At 53.8% G+C, this 17,085-nt stretch overlaps 1 protein-coding gene across 1 annotated transcript in view; it reads right to left on the reverse strand.

Moving 5' to 3' along the window:
- Positions 1-403: 403 nt before the first annotated feature.
- EPHA10 (EPH receptor A10) overlaps positions 404-17,085 on the reverse strand; it is a 35,485-nt gene continuing 18,803 nt past the window's right edge. The window contains exons 6-17 of the mRNA XM_062620790.1: positions 12,206-12,330; positions 9,871-10,033; positions 8,518-8,626; positions 8,250-8,305; positions 6,873-6,998; positions 5,205-5,390; positions 4,447-4,508; positions 4,127-4,330; positions 2,646-2,795; positions 2,286-2,479; positions 2,023-2,187; positions 404-1,147 (exon numbers count right to left, since the gene is read on the reverse strand). Coding sequence (XP_062476774.1) covers positions 1,033-1,147; positions 2,023-2,187; positions 2,286-2,479; positions 2,646-2,795; positions 4,127-4,330; positions 4,447-4,508; positions 5,205-5,390; positions 6,873-6,998; positions 8,250-8,305; positions 8,518-8,626; positions 9,871-10,033; positions 12,206-12,330 — 1,655 coding nt within the window. The 3' untranslated portion in view covers positions 404-1,032. The remainder of the gene's footprint in view (positions 1,148-2,022; positions 2,188-2,285; positions 2,480-2,645; positions 2,796-4,126; positions 4,331-4,446; positions 4,509-5,204; positions 5,391-6,872; positions 6,999-8,249; positions 8,306-8,517; positions 8,627-9,870; positions 10,034-12,205; positions 12,331-17,085) is intronic.

Here is a 17,085-nt window from a genome sequence, read left to right on the forward strand (position 1 = left end):
GCTCCCAGCCAGGAATGGGGCAACTGGAGGAGGAAGGGAAGAGCACTCACCACAGCTAACGCATCCCTTCCAGTGGCCAGGGGTACACCGCAGTGAGGACATGGGAAGCATCCCTCCCAAAGCACAGCCTTGCCTGATGTCTCTCTGACCTCAGAGCAGTTCCTGGCTTTCCATCCCATTTCTGCCTGAACTGGGATGCTCCTGCTGCTGCTGCGGGTTGAATTAGTGCTATTCATAACACGGCAGGCGTGCTGCCTGCTGCTGCTCTGGTCTGTGAGCTCCCACCCCACTGCTGGGCTCCAGGGGAGCTGGGACCTGCACAAAAGGCTGAGAGCATCAGCAGGGCAGTCCAAGGGCTCCACTGCTTCACCTCTCTTTGATGAAGGGAGCCATCACCAAGCCTTTCATTTCTTCCCTTGCAATTGTCTCGACAAGAGAGCCTCAGAGACATTCAGCACCATTTGCTCTGCCCGTTAGTGAAGAGTGTTTTGGTTCTGCCCACCAACCTTGGCGTCAAGACACAGGGAAGCAACTCAGAGCAGAAGGGAGGTGGCTGGGGAAGAGTTGCCTTCAGCATAGCAGATGGGGAAAGTCACCTTCCAGAAGATGGGCGCTGGGTGGGAGCTGTGCTCCGGTCTCTAAAAAGAAAAGCAATAAAAAGCTCCTTGTGGGGTTGCCGGAACGTGTCAGCTCGTATAAAAACACCCATGGATCTCACCAGTAGGATGCTAGGTACGAAAGCGCTGCCAGCTCTGGATTTCGGCAGTGCACAAAGGTCCATCCACCCTGTTAACCCAATCACCGTGTGAAATGGCATCATCAGTTCGACTCATCACACACCACAGTGCCAGGGAGAGCCACATCCACCGAGGCACGCATCCCGGGAATCCTTGGCTTCCTGACGCCCTGCGCTCCTGCCCCGCTGGCTTGGCAGCAGCTCAGTGACCCCTACATCCCACCTCTGGTCCGGTGTGGGGCCGGGTGGCTGCCTGCTCCCCGGCTCAGGGCTCTGCACCGCTGTGGGGCTCCGCTTCACACCTGCACGCCTCGGCCATGCATCTGGATCACCTGCGCCCGCAGGGTCTGGATCCCGCTCAGGATGGTGCTCTGGTGCTCCGCCAGCGTGATGCCCAGGCTGAGGATGTCCCTGCCGCCATGGAAAACAAGCCTCAGCTCTGAAACGCCCCAACACCAACAGCTCCCATCAAGGGCAGGGCAGGCTTCAGACCTGCCACAGTGAGAAAGCCCCAACCTGTTGTCCCAGGGATGCAGGGCTAACACAAGCCTGCAGCACACACAGCAGATAGCTCCCATCCCTGCCACCCGGCGCTGTCCACATAGCATAGAATCAGTAAACTACATTAGATTCAACTCTGCTTTGGGGAAAGGAAAGGCAACAGCAACTGAGATGCACAACACATAGAATCATAGAAGAGTCAGGGTTGGAAAGGACCTTAAGATCATCCAGTTCCAACCCCCCTGCCATGGGCAGGGACGCCTCACACTAAACCATGCCACCCCAAGGCTTCATCCAACCTGGCCTTGAACACTGTCAGGGATGGAGCATTCACAACCTCCCTGGGCAACCCATTCCAGTGCTTCAGCACCCTCACAGGAAAGAATTTCCTCCTTATATCCAATCTAAACTTCCCTTGTTTCAGTTTGAACTCATTACCCCTTGTTCTGTCACTGCAGTCCCTAATGAAGAGTCCCTCCCCAGCATCCCTATAGCCCCCTTCAGATACTGGAAGGCTGCTCTGAGGTCTCCACGCAGCTTCTCTTCTCCAGGCTGAACAGCCCCAACTTTCTCAGCCTGCCTTCATACAGGAGGTGCTCCAGTCCCTCATCATCCTCATGGCCTCCTCTGGACTTGTTCCAACATGCAGCCAGCCCCACCAGTGAGCTCTTAGAGACAGGTTTTGGAAGAGCTGTCCTCTCGTTTAGTGATGCCTAAGTGCAGAGCAGAGCTCACTCACGCTGCACCCAGCGACACAAGGTTATAGCCAGGTTATAGCCACTTACTGGGCTGTCATCCTGGCCACCGACTCCAGGTAGCAGTAGCCCGCAGCGGTGAAGTTGTCTTTGTACCTGCCCATTTCTATCGCTTCCAGCCACTCGCCTACGGAGCTGAAAGATGGGAAGGCTGAGAAGGTTCGCTCGGTGAGGGGGATGGAGGTGCTGTGGGACCTGCCAACACAACAGGGTGGTGAGGACGGAGGACGTGACACGCCTGAGGTGGGACCTGGCAGGCAAAGGAGGAGGCAGCAAAGCAGGAGGATGCTCACCTGGTGCACGTGGAGCTGGGGCACTTTGGGGGCTCCGGGCTCTGCACCAGCTTGCTGAGGATGCTGTGGATGTGCGAGAACTTGGGTCTCTGGCTGCGGTCCTTCTGCCAGCAGTCGAGCATGAGCTGGTGCAGGGGGGGCTGGCAGTTCACCGGGGCGGGCAGGCGGAACCCGTCCTCCACAGCCTTCATCACCTTCATCGCAAGGGAGCAGGAGGTGAGGAGATGGGACCAGAGCAAAGGCAAACCCCAGGGGCACCCATACCCCACATCAGAGCAGCGGCAGCTCCTCCGCACCCCACGGAGCCTCCTGCACACCATCAGCAATGGCAACACCATCATTTACCCCGCAGGCACTCACGTCCTGGTTGGACATGTCCCAGTAGGGTCTCTCGCCGTAGGACATGACCTCCCACATGACGATGCCGAAGCTCCACACGTCGCTGGCCGGACTGAAGTGGTGATACTGGATGGCTTCGGGGGCTGACCACAGCACCAGGCTCTTCCCACGCTGCATGGGGAGAAGGGGAGAAATGATGAGCAGGATGTAGCTCTTCATCACGGCCTGCCCAGCATCACAGGGCAGACACCGAGCAGCCCACGAGCCATGTGTAGGTTTAGTACTAACAGGAAACTTTAGCCTCGATGTATTCGGAAACAGTCATGCCGCTGTATGCAAGTCCTAAAATATTAATGGGTAAGGAGAACGTCTCTGGGAAGAGCTAATGGCATTTTATACCTCAATATTTCATGAGAACGGCTTCAGCGCTGTGCAAACACAGCCCCTCCATCCTGGCTTGTTCTCCTGCTGTTTGCAATCCCTGTCTCGCTGTCTGCAGAGCCCTCTGGTTGCACTACTGGCAGCAGGTCACAGACCACAGCCAGTTGTCATTAACTGCAGGGAGACCCTGACCCAAAGCCACAGCCCCACTGCACCGTGGTGGGCGAAGCCAGGGCTCCTGCTGAGCTCTCCATCGCCCTCGCTCAGCTCCAAACCCAGCACACTTGAGCTGCTGCCTCCTTGGGGCTGCCCAATGCTCCCTGCAAGCAATAAGTGCTCATTTGCTTGAGGAATTGATGCTCTTTCCTACATGAATGCCTGGTTAAGGCAAGGCACCAACCTTGGTGCCCCAGCTGGTACCAACTGAAATACACCCGATTGCTCTGCGGTTCAAAACGCATTGATGCACCCTCAAAAGAGGGGTGTGAAAGAAGCAGGGATGGAGAGGTGGCTCCAGCGAGGGGTTGCCTGTGGGGGGGATCCATGGGGTCCATGCCCAGGGGCTCACAGTCACTCAGGACCTGCAGTGCCTGGCACAAGTGTGAACCAAGCAGGACTTGGATTCTTAATTGAAAGCCATGAATTTCATTCCAATGATGAAACAGGAGGGACCCTGAGGCTGCCAGGGCTGCCTCCAGCCACCCAGTGCCTCTGCCTGTTCACACAGACAGGCAGCAGGGCTGTGGCCAGAGGATGGGAAGAGCAGAGCCGGGCAGATCCATGCAGTTCCTGCCTAAATGCTTTTGTTTTCTAGCTGAGAAAGAAGCTGTTTAGATGCAGAGCCAGCATCCATACATGAGGAAGGAAGTGGGAGCCTAGGAAAATAGCGGTTCTGGAGTGGAATTGCTGTATGTTTTATGAACTCCACCTGTGGAAGCTGGCTGGCTTTGGATTTGGTCCTTATTCAGCATTCAGAGCAGGCTGCAAAGCCCTGTGTCCTCTGTCCAAGCACTCCTGGCCACAGCCATGTATTGCAGGCAGGGAGATCCACCTCTGCAGCTGTTCTGACAGCACTCTGCCTTCAGGGAACATCACCAACGGAGCCTGGAATGACAGCTTACCATCGTGGAGAAGATGGTCTCCATCTTATCCTCCTGTGGCCGTCGGAAGCCGGTTATTTTGCAAGCCAGGCTGCTGTTCACGAGGACTTTGTGGGCAGCCAGGTTTTTATGGATGTAACCCATCTCTGCCAGGTACTTCATGCCAGAGGCAATCCCCTGCAGCATGCAAACCAGCTGGGTGGCCGTGAACTGCCCCTCGTGTTTCTGGAGGATGAGAGGAGGAAAAGCCAAAGGTGAGCAATGCCCCCATCAAGAGACCCCCCCCAGCAGAGCCCAGGAGGGTGACAGACCCAGCTCCCACCAGCTCCCACAGCACTCACCCTGAGAAAAGAGTCCAGCACACCGTTCCCCATGTACTCCATCACTATCATCATGGTGCTCCCTGCATGGACAGACAAGGAGCACTGCGTGAGTCCTGCCCATGGCTTAGGCAGTGCTGACACTGTGGGTGTTAGAAACCTGGGTGCTAACGTCCAGCACGGTTAGCCTGGGCTGCCTGGCTATTAAGGAAGACAAGGATTTCATCTTAGGATAGTCTTCAATGAGCAATGGGTCCGAGGTTTTCCTGTCTGTCCCAGCTGGGATCCCACGAGATGCTCCTTTTACCAGGACACTAAACCCCATCACGAAGCACAGCACAACCCAGTGAAAGCAAAAGCAACCCGCTCAGCCCATGGCTCAGAACAGAAACGCTTCCTTACCTAATAAAAAGGGCAGTTAAATCAGCACAGCTGCTCACGTTCCTTTGGATTTACATGGATATCCATTTAACTACAGCATCCGCAGAGCAGTCCAGCGCGTGCGAGAGCCGGGAGCAGAGTCATCCGTTTTACTGACAGAACCTCACTTCAATTTGCTTTTATTAAGAGTGCACAGTTTTGCTCTTAAGCCAGCCCCACTCCTTGGACGTATTAATCTAGCCAGGAGCATTTTATTACTCAGCAGAACGCTAAACCAGCGAATACAGGAGGAAAAGCCCCTCATTTCTAGAGCCAACAGTACCGCTCCAAAGCAACAGCTTCAGCACACCGCCTGCACAGCATCATAGAGTGTCCTAGAGCCCGTGTCCCCCCCTCACCTCGGGTGATGACCCCCTCCAGGCGGATGACGTTGGAGTGATCGAACTGGCCCATGGTGCACGCCTCTGCCAGGAAGGAACGCTGCTGCTTCTCCGAGCACCCTGCCCGCAGGGTCTGGATGGCCACTGGCAGCTCCCGCTTGCTGGGCAGCTTCAGGCACCCCCGGCAGACCTCTCCAAACTCCCCTGCGCAGCACAGAGATGGGTTAACGGCATCCAGGGCCCCACGTCCCTGCCCGCCAGCACGCGCCTGCCCCTGCAATCGCGGTCGCACCACTCCATCACGGGCTGTCACACTGCCCTCGGCCAGTTCCAGGCTGGGAAAGAAGGAGCAACCTCCTCGTTTTACTTCACAGCTTCCTCTCGTGGTAGCATTGCGTGAGGGTGGTGTTGTACTGAGCTGTTGCAATGCGTTATAAAGACAGCTTATACATATACCTGCCACAAAGCAAAGGGCAGCAGTCCTCCTCTTGGAAGCCAGCTCCCTTTAGGGAACATTTCCCTTCCTTTGGAAGCATAAAACGTGTTCCTGCAGGGCACAAGTGATGTGTCTTGCTGTGTCAGCAAGCAAGACTTCCCCATTGTTCATCACAGGATTTGCCAATCCATAAACTCAAACACCCAGAGCCCTGCGTGGCTGCAAGTTTCCCCCACAGAGCCTGTTTTAACATCTTCCCCCACCTTTGCTGAACACAGAACCCTTCACACGAGTTTAGCACCAGCATGTGATGCTAAAAACCTGCGATAATGCAACGCAGCTGCTTCTTCCTCTTCCTACACCTCTAAGCCATTCTCTCCACCTCTGCTCAAGTGCCCATGGCAGGGGTTGGAACTGGATGAGCTTTAAGGTCCTTTCAACACAAACCAGGCTGGGATGCTGGGATGATTCTATGAGGCAGAACATCCCACTCTGCACAGCCACGCACTTGACAATGGAGCTATTCATAACATAACCAAATTCATAACATAAAAGGCCAATATTGGCTTTATAGCAAAATGTGTAGCTAAGAAAAGCTTCCCTGATCTAAAAGCCAGGTACTTTTTAGGTCAGACACGAGACAAAAGCACTCCCAAACTCCTTCCATGGAAATGTCTTCCTGGCTAATTTTCCTCCTTGATCTTTCAAACACCGATTCGCTTCTCAAAGGGATGTGGGATTCCTCTCAGCTGCTCCGCTCAGCAGCTACAGAGACAACCTCCTCTTCTCCTGCGTGCCCTCCTCCCTTCAACCCTGCCCTTCAAGCTGGTGGGCAAAGCCCTTCCCTCTTCCTTTCCTCCACCTCTTCTTCTGCAGCTGATTTTGTCTTTAGGCCAAGGATCCTCACGTTTCCCATGTCCTGGCTCACATTAGTGAGGAGGGCTCTAGGGCCCACCGAGGGGATGTTAACTTGCTTTTAAGTTTCAGGCAGCAAAGCTGATGAAGATCAATAAATCATTAGGTTCATGTATTCATAAACAGTCCTCATGCTGCTGTCACAGTGCCCAGATGCGGATAACTGCTGATGCTTTCTGCTCCAAACCCCCTGCCTGTGCTTAGTGCCTCGGAAAAACAAACAGGGATGCAAAAATCAAGCTCCTGAGCACCACACTCCCATCTCCCTGCTGCAAGCACCTACGAGAGCAATGCCCGCGGTGCCAGAGCATGAGGAGATGCAGCAAGGAACTTGCCTGTCCCAATGATCCTCTCAATTTTAATACTAGCGTTATCCAGCTCTTTGGCAAAGAGGTGCACGGCCTGCATGGGGTCTTCACAAGTGTCAGGGTCGATGTACATCCTCCTGGTTGGTATTTTAACTGCAGGGAAGGCAGAAAGGTGCATGAGAAGGGCTCAGCCTGCTCTCCCACGTTACCCATCGTTAACCAGGTTATTGCCACCTTTTTGTCAGTAAAGCAAAAGACTCCGATTTCAGGCTGCTAGGAGATTTCTTGTGGGATTAAATGGAACTCATTGCTCTGCTGCAGTGCCACAACCCCTGAGTTAAAGGCGAGCAGCTCCTTCACCCTAGCGCAGCTCTCTCCTTGACCGAGCCACTCATGCTAATCCTCAGGTATCCAAATCATCTCCATTCCCAAGAGAAATGATTATAATCCCAACCACCCATGCTCCAGGTCCCCTTCATTAGCAGCACGGGCAGCAAAATACCTCCCACAGGTGTCTACCACCCGCTGCAGGGGCAGCGATCCTGCACCAGGAGCACGTCCAGGACATGAGTGTGGCTGGAGGCTGACCTGCTTCCAGGAGAGCTTGCAAAGGGACAGGCCAAGGGGAACGGCTTTAACCTGCCCCAGGGGAGACTGAGATGAGCTCTTAGGCAGAAGCTCTTCCCTGTGAGGGTGCTGAGGCGCTGGCACAGGGTGCCCAGAGAAGCTGTGGCTGCCCCATCCCTGGCAGTGCTCAAGGCCAGGTTGGACACAGGGGCTTGGAGCAAGCTGCTCCAGTGGAAGGTGTCCCTGCCTGTGGCAGGGGTTGGAACTGGAGGAGCTTTAAGGTCCCTTCCAACCCAAAGCAGTCTGGGATGCTATGAAGCAGCCAAGCTGAATCCAAGCAGCACGCAGGCTCTGCTGCATCTGAAATGCTTCGGGGAGCACAAGAGCATGTGTACGCTTCATGGGCATATGCCAGGAATCAGATAAACTCATCAATCCTGATATCTGAATTTCCTTTGACGGCTGCTGTCTGTCTAATTACTGATGCTCAATAATCAAGAGTAGCCCCAGAAAACAAAAGCTGTGCTCTCATGCAGCCGTTTGGGGGAAGCTGACAGAATGATTCACACACCCCATGGGAAGCTGAAGCATCCCCATTTCCTTTGGCACAGCAGCGACCCGGGTGCAGGAAGGATGGACCCTGGCTTAGGAAGCTGCCAAGCCTGCTGTCCCCAGGGAGCCTCACTGTGCTGAGCCCCTGCTCTGGGATAATGCAGGATGACAACCCTTCAAAAGGAAGGACTCGGGGCTGCTTTGTTGGAAGCTGGGTTATTAATAGCAATAAATGCAGGGATGCCCACGCAGTCATACCAGCCATGGTGGCCAGGCTTCACTTACAATGGAAGTACAGCTCCTCGTCCCCGTCCTGGCTGGCTTTGCTGTATCCACACTGTCTGCAATGAGAACGAAGATGCACACTGCTGCACGGGCAGCAGCCTCTCGCTGGCTATGAGAGCCTCAAGTCCCATTGCTCAGGAACACTGAGCCCCAGCAGGCTCAACCCAGCTCCCATGCTTAGAGCCAGCACCGCCCCATGCTCCCAAGAGCCCTGCTGCAGGGCAACTTGGCTTTGGTCCTCCTCGGTCCATGCCCCAGCCCCGCTCACCTCCTCCAGACCATGGTGCCGATCACCATGGACACCAGCACCGTCAGCCCCGCGATGGCCACCACCACGATGATGAGGACAGGGTTCTGCTCGCTGGAGGCCACCGACACTGCGGGAGGGACGCAGAGGTGGTCAGCAATGCACCCCAGGAGGGCAATGGGGCAGCCCTGGCTGCTCCTCCCAGTGCCGACCGCATCCTCCAGCAAGGATGGGACAAGCCACCCTTAACACCGAGCTGCTTTTCCCCATCCTCACAATCCCCATTCTGGTGCAGTTTTACTGCGCTTGAGCCGATGCAGTGAGACCAATGTGCAGGGCAGTGCTGCAGGCACAGATGGAGCAGCCCCAGAGATGCCACACACCAAGCTCCTGGTCCTGTTAATCAGCACTGAGGAAAGGCTCCCCTTTATCAGAGGGACATATTAAAATTTATAGCTTACAAATAGTTTTCCTTCATCACATTAATCCCTTCCCTTCCTGCTTTTGCAAACAGGGGTATTAGAAAGCTACATTCTATATAAAACTTTTATTGGTTCCAATTCATTCTGCAAATGTCTTCTGTGTGGCAAATGGATGCAATTTAAAGCCCTGTTAAACACAATCTGTGAGAGTCGTACTGAGCCAGCCATCTCAGGGCTTTCATTTCTAGCCAGGGTGGGTTATTAAGCTGAAGTCCAACTGTCTCTCCAAGCCCTCTTTTAAATCAGTGAAATAAGATGCTTCTGGACTATAGTTATGAATGGAAACTGTGAAAAGGAAAAGCCCCAGCAGATAACACTGATGCTGGCTGACCTGAGGCAGCCAAACAGCTAACAAGCCGAGTGCCTCATGAGCCAGGATGGCAGTGGGGGTAAAGCAGTCACCGCCTATGTGGGGCATGCATCCAAGACCAGCTGCATCTCCAGGCAGGATTGTGCCTTCAGCATGTACACCATCGGGGACCAACACTCACGCCCTTCCAGTGCCTGTTTGGTGGCACCACAAAAGGGACCTGGTGAGATCTGTTCCAGCACCAACATCACACCAAGGCAAACCAGCACCCGGTCACTGCCTCTGCTGAGCACTTCCTTGGGCAACCTCAGTCAAGGAGCAGAGACTCTGTGCCCAGGTCACTGATGCACTGAGAAGAGCAAGGACAAACTCCTCCAGGACAGACAGAGCAGAGGCAGGGCTCAGAATCATATAGGAAATGCAACTAAAAGCAATCCCTGGGAAGTGCATCCCCTTAGACCCAGAGCAGAGGAGCCAGAGGCTCCAGGAAACCAAGAGCATGTGGGGCAGGAGCAGGGAGCAGCAGCATCCCCACGGCTCAGCTCAAAGAGCCTCCCTCATGTCTCAGGTACCAGCACTTACACTCTGCCAGCGTCTCCACCTCGATGCTGGGGTTGTAGTTCCCATAATCCGGAGAGGAGGATGTCCGGATTTGGAAAATATAGAGGGTGCCAGGCTTCAGGTTGTTGACCGTCACGGCCGTCGATGTGGTCTTCACAGTTGAGTAGCTCTGATCTCTCTGATCCTGTGAAATAACGAGATACCTGAGACGGAGCTGGACTGACGGCTGTGCCCCGGTGCAGGCACAGCACCGCTGGATCTTCCCCTCGCCTCTGGGTCCCATGGGGACACTCTATCTAAACAGAAAGCTTTCAAAGGAAAGAATACATTTGCTGGATGTCTCATTAATAGGAATTACATGGAAAGGTCACACGAAATAGCAGACGGAGCCTGGTGATGTGCTATGGAAACAGGCAGAGGACAGGATGCTGGTACTTTCTGGTCCTTTCCTGCTCCCTTGCTACAGCCACTCGAGCCCTGGTGTAAATACCCCTGTATCAGCAGACACTGAGTAATTAAAGCTGGCAGGTGGGTTTGCAAAGCAAACCAAGCTCCAATGGCTCCCACAAAGCTTCCCGTGGTTCTGTGCAGCCACCATTAGAGATCATTCTCTCAGCCATGTCGGGTACCATTGACCAAGCTCCCCAGTGAGAAGACGAGACTTGGACCAGGTTATCTGCTGCTACTTCCCACTGAGAGCAGGGCTGGGCTGTGTCCTGCTGCCCCAGCATCAGCCTCCCTCAGATCCCACATGTGTGTGCTGCGCCTTCCTTACACAAGGGATCGGTCCCAAGGAGCATCCCAGTGCAGCAACCCAGGGACACCACTGTGGAATGTATTTGCCATTTGATACGCTTTCCCCCTTGAATCTCCACAGTTCAAATACAGCTTTAAAAGCAAGGATTAGGAACTAAGTTGATTTTCGTGTCAGCATCAAGAGCCTCACTGCAGTCAATAATTACTAAACCAGTTCAAATTCCCTGCCCAAGCAGGATGTTTCCTCATTTCACATCCCCTGAGCATCTTGTTGCTGCAGCCCATTTGCACAGGAATTACCATCTCGGGCTTCAGCCTTCGCCCTCTCACACTGATTTCTCCTTTCAAATCTACCAGAGGCTGAAAATCACATTAATATGAATCAGCTTCACGGTAGCTTGTTTCTAAATACAGAACGTCACCATGTCACCTGCGCGGTTTGCTTGACATGCAATCAGTTCCATAATGAGCCTGAGCACACGCAGATAAGGTAATTTGTGGAACTGCCTCATAAACTGCATTTATTTGGATTTAGAGCATTGTCCCTGCTCTCTGCCCGCTGCTTTTTCCTCTCAAAATCTCACCCCCTGTCAAATAAAAGCTGGGCTTAAAATTAAGAGATGGTCAGGGGCAGACTGTCAAGGGAAGCACATGGAGCTGGCTGGGGCATAGAATCACAGAATCATAGAATAATCAGGGTTGGAAAGGACCTTAAGATCACCCAGTTCCAACCCCCCTGCCATGGGCAGGGACACCTCACACTGAACCATCTCACCCAAGGCTCTGTCCAACCTGGCCTTGAACACTGACAGGGATGGAGCATTCACAACCTCCCTGGGCAACCCATTCCAGTGCCTCACCACCCTCACAGGAAAGAATTTCCTCCTTAGATCCAACCTAAACTTCCCCTGTTTAAGTTTTAACCCCTTACCCCTTGTCCTGTCACTGCAGTCCCTAATGAAGAGTCCCTCCCCAGAGATGGAGCCATTCCCCACAGCCATTCCCCAAAGCCATTCCCCAGAGCCATTCCCCAAAGCCATTCCCCAGAGCCATTCCCCACAGCCATTCCCCAAAACCATTCCCCAAAGCCATTCCCCACAGCCATTCCCCACAGCCATTCCCCAGAGCCATTCCCCACGGCCATTCCCCACAGCCATTCCCCACAGCCATTCCCCACAGCCATTCCCCACAGCCATTCCCCACAGCCATTCCCCAGAGCCATTCCCCAAAGCCATTCCCCACAGCCATTCCCCAAAGCCATTCCCCAGAGCCATTCCCCAAAACCATTCCCCAGAGCCATTCCCCACAGCCATTCCCCACAGCCATTCCCCACAGCCATTCCCCACAGCCATTCCCCAGAGCCATTCCCCACAGCCATTCCCCACAGCCATTCCCCACAGCCATTCCCCACAGCCATTCCCCAAAGCCATTCCCCACAGCCATTCCCCACAGCCATTCCCCAAAGCCATTCCCCACAGCCATTCCCCACAGCCATTCCCCAAAGCCATTCCCCAGAGCCATTCCCCACGGCCATTCCCCAGAGCCATTCCCCACAGCCATTCCCCACAGCCATTCCCCAAAGCCATTCCCCAGAGCCTACCTTCTCGTAGTACTTGACCTCGTACTCGGTGCCGTTTGTGGTCGGGAGGCCCGGCTCCTGCCATGACAAGGAGATGCTCTTCTGCTCCACTTTATCTGTGCGGATGCCAGTGATAGGATTTGATGCTGAGGAAAGCAGAGAGGAAAGCAGGGGGTGAGCTCCCCTCCTGCTCCAGCAGCCCCCAAATCCCCCTGCATCCAAGCGAAGGGACCCCTTCCACTGGAGCAGCTTGCTCCAAGCCCCTGTGTTCAGCCTGGCCTTGAACACTGCCAGGGATGGGGCATTCACCTGGGCTGCAAGCCCCACGTCAGCCCAAATGTGTTCAGTTTTGGTAACTTCCTGCCTCTGCCCAGGGATGCCACAGTGGAAACTTCAGCAATTTAAACAGCTGAAGAGTGGTGCTCCTGCTGCAGACGCCAGTTGCCACGCTCTGAACCAGGACCGAAACAGGGCAAATTCTAAGGTGATGATTGTACAATGGGAGAAAACAGTGGTAAAACACAGCAGCTTTGTAACCTGTGGGCAGCTGGCGATGCTTGGACCAAAACCAGGCAAAAAAAAAACCTTTAAAATCCTGAAATCCTCCACCTGTGGTGCTGCAGAGGGGTCCGAGCACCAGCAAGCATGCAGCGCTCCAAACCTGCTGCAAAGGACTTCTGGGAAGCACAACCTCTTTGAGCAGGAGTGTGCTTTGGCACCTGCGCTCCCGTTTAGTTCCTCTCACTATGCGGGATGCGCTCGGCAGCTCTTCCCATGTTAACCAGCTTTGGCACCAAACAGGCTGATTTCCCTGGCACGGCAGCTCGCTGTCCCCGGCTATCCACAGGCTCTGTGCCGGATGCTGATGCCTTTGCTGCACTCATCTCCACATTCCCAGAGCCTTCTCCATGCTGTCTCCTCCTCTGACCACCTTCTCCTGTCTCCAAGCCATTGAGCTGTGCTCAGTGCCCGTACAGCAGCAGCATCCCTGCCTGCTGGCAGCATCCCGGCTGCTCTTCCCCAAGTCTTTCCCTTCCTGCACCAGCAGAGAGCCAGCTGGACCTGTCAGACTGTCTGCAGCAGCTCAGGAGCCAGCCAAGGACACAGCATCCCTTACCTTTCCAGAGCAAGGCAGCAGCAGCTCAGATGTGATCATCTGCCCATAGCCAGGGCATCCACCAGCAAGAGCAGGGAGGAAGGGGCTGCTGTGTGCTAGGGAAATGAAATATCTGGTACTATAATAAGGGTTCTACTGGAGGCTTTTGCTCTGCTTCAGATTCATTAGTGAGGAAATTAGGATTCATTGGAAAAACTGAGCTCCCCAGGGGCTGAACACATCAGGTGAGGTCTTCACAGCTCTCCCAGGGCAGTGCCAGAAGCAGTCCTGGTTGGGTGGCAGAAAGTCTCCTCTCAGGGTGAGGAGGAAATGGGAAATGGCACAAAAGCCTCTCAAATGCATGGCTCTGGGCTGCCCAACGTGCCCTTCACAGCATCAGCCTGGACATGGCTGGAAGCCACGGTCCTCCCTGCATCACCCTGGTAAGCATCATGGACCAGAGCACACCCGGGTGAGCAAGCTGCAGCGACCCTGCACAAGCACAATGACAGCTGCACGGGGAAATCAGCTATTTCTGCCTTGTCCTGCTTCTCCTGCAAAAATCAGGGTGTTTGCTGGACCCTCAGCATCCCCAAAAGATTCCTATGGAGTCCCTGGAAAGTCACCCTAAGTGTCCGTGAAATGCTGTGGTTGTTACTTAGCTCATTAATCTCTGCTGAAGAAAAAAGGTCCTCCTGATGTTTTATTCATGATGATTTGCTTGTTGATTCCAGGTCCCTTTGGCTGCTGCTGAAAGAGCAGCCAGGAGCCCCCTGCGCTCGTGTGAGCTTGGTACCAGCAGGAAGCTCCATGTCCTCCTGTGGCTCTTCAAACGCCCATAATGAGCATGGCTGAACGTGCCCCACTTTGGCTCCAAACCCTGCAAGCTGCTCCTGGTTTCCACTTCACCAGAGCCAGGTTTAGGCTGGTCCAGGCTGTTGCTGTTGGAGTGGAGCCTTGCAGACACACACGCTGACCCCATGTGCACAAACAGGAACCTACAGCACGCTCACGGCTCGTCACTGGACAGCAGGGTAATCCCCACCACGAGCCCTTGGCCTCTGCATGAGTGCACATCCCTGCGTGTTGTATGGAACAACAAGTGATAGGGGCAGCTGAGATCAGCCCAACACTCCACTTGGGTTTTGCTCCTTGTAAAGTAAGTTAAGTGCTCCTTGCTGGTTTATATGATTCCCATCAATAAATCATCACACACATGCCCTCCTGTATCTCTGAATCTACCAAACAGACTGAAAACACCCCAACAAGTGGTCCTGACTGTTAGCAAAGTCATCAGGAATAATCCCACTCGGTGATGGGCTGCAGAGCAGAGCCCATGGTACATGCCAGAAAAGCAGGCACTAGCCTCAAACATGTCTAAAAGGTATTAAAGAAAATCACACAGACCATAAAGCATTTCACACTGTGAAAAAAACCAGCGTGTTCCCCATCAATATTTTAAGCTCCCCCAACATTGCCTCTATTCTGAAAAAGCAAACATTAAATTATTCAGCACTGTGCCTCATTTCATACACTCCCTTCAGCTGGATGTGGGTTTAGTCCTCTTAATTAACCAGTCTACTGGCAGAAAAGGAGTAAAACCAGGGTTGGGCAGCGTGTCCCTCCAATGAACAACCCATTGCATCCAAAACCCAAAGAGGGACAACTGCAAGCACCGTTCCTCTCTGAGATGAAGCAGAACCAAGAGTGCCTGCAGCAGGAAGAGCTTCTTTGGTGCCCACCCAGCCCCAGGAACGCTCTCTCTGCACCTTTCCATTGCCAGGGCAGCAGAGCAGACACACAGCAAACAGGAGCAGACACAGCCCATCCTCTGGTGCTGTCTGCTGGTCCCCGTATGGGGTGAGCATCCATCAGATGGACAGAGCTTGCCATCACCCTGAGCATCCCTGCCACCCTGCAGCGCAGCACTGGGGACAACCAGCATCCTCCCCAGCACAGCAAACGCATTGGCCACTGCCCCAAGCAACTCCTGCCCCAGGATCCTTCTTTCCAAACTGAAAAAAGCAGCCTCATCAGCTCCTATGAAGCTCTTCCAGGGGTGGATCTTGCTGCATGGATGGCAAAGACCCCACAAGCCCAGCCCCTCATCCTGCAGACCCATTGCCCGCTCTTGCTGGGGCTGGGCTGCATAGGCAGAGAACTCCACGAGACTTCATTCAGCACAAACCACTTCTCCACAGTCTCAGAGAGGAGAATGCATTTCAGCCCCGGCTGCATTATTAATCTGCAACAGATTTAAAAGCCCTCTAAGATCGGAGCTGATCCCTGCCGGGAATATAAATGACATCGTCCCAGAGCAGGCATTTACATAGCTAATGCAGCTCCACTCCTGCAGGTAAACAGCTCCCTTCTCTCCTCAAACACTTTTATTTAGTCCCATGCTGGGGCCCGATTAGAAAAAACACAGTATTAATTTGGCCTCCTGCAGACTAAAGAGCATCTTTTCTTTTCCCCTGCAAATACAACGAACAACTGCTAATTCCCCCTTGTGACTGCTGAAGGGGAAGGGCAGTGCGAAAGCTGCATTCGGAGCTATATTTAGAGGAGCAGAGATCTGACAGCTAAATAGGGTCTTGTTTCTTTGTTTGATTTTTCCTCTGAAGCTGCAGCTTCCCTGCTGCTGTAAATGACTTCTGAGAGCATCGCATCGCAGTCACCAAGGAAGTCACCACTGCTTGTGACACCTCTGAAGTCTTCCCTTTCTCCGAGCAGCTCCCCCTCTTTGCCCACGGGTGCAGGTTCATCATCACTGTCACTTCATGCCCACAGTGCCAAAGGAGAGCAACCGGGTACCAGGGCAGCCTGGCGCTGTCTCAGGAGGGCACACCTTCAGCAGCACAAGATTGAAGTGTTCTAAGAAGCTTCCTGAGCCTCAGCTGCTTGGCTAATTGTGAGCCACCATCTGCATCCGGAGACTCGACAGCTCCACAAGAGACATTGATTCCGAGCACTTCACAAGATTAATTATGCCATATTCTTCACGCGCATTTCAGCTCCTTCAGGAGTATGCAGCCTCGAGTGAGGGGCTGAGATTCCCACTTACCCCGAAGAAAAGCTGTTCTGAACAAACAGCTAAGGCACACGTTGCTGTGATGGAGCGGTTGCTTCACTCCCTACAAAGCACACGGCACTCAATGCCCTTACCCAGCCTCTTGTCCCCAGCTCAGACCTGATGCTGCAGGTGAGGAGGCAGCTTCAATCCCTCTTCCCTCTGCCTGACACCAGGAGGAAGCCTCTGGATGAATGGCTCATTATTAGACCTTGTCAAGCTCACCCTTCCCGAGCTCAGGAATAGCCTGAGCTCAGGAGACACAAGATCTTCCCAGAGCTAAATCCATCCTTGAACAGCAGAGATCCTAATGAGGAGCGACACCTCCACCGGAGAGCAGTCTGCAGCACAGCATCCACCCCACGGATGCGCAGGAACCATTACAGGAGGGAAGGGAAAGCAGCACCATGTGCACAAACACTTGATCAAGTGGTGGGAAAATTAGTTATAACAAGATCAAAGTTTAATCTCGTCAGATGAAATTGTTGGCCAATTCCTGCCAGGAGGTACGTGGGGATCATCCATCTCCATTAACTGTGGCTTGGCAAAGGGGGTTCATGCAAATTCATAGCGTAACCACAGAGGAACAGACAAGGACATAAGGCAGAGCTGGTTCTCCTTAGGCACAACTGACAGCTGAGGAGGGATCAAGCCCCTCTGGCCACCCAGGGCAGGGCTGGGTACTTGCTGCCCCTCACATAAGGGAACGGAAACGTGATGTGAGGTGGAAGAGCA

This window comes from Pezoporus occidentalis, unplaced genomic scaffold, assembly GCF_034315485.1.
Source record: "Pezoporus occidentalis ecotype Australia unplaced genomic scaffold, CSIRO_AGI_Poc_V1 ctg223, whole genome shotgun sequence".
Classification (NCBI taxonomy): domain Eukaryota; kingdom Metazoa; phylum Chordata; class Aves; order Psittaciformes; family Psittacidae; genus Pezoporus; species Pezoporus occidentalis.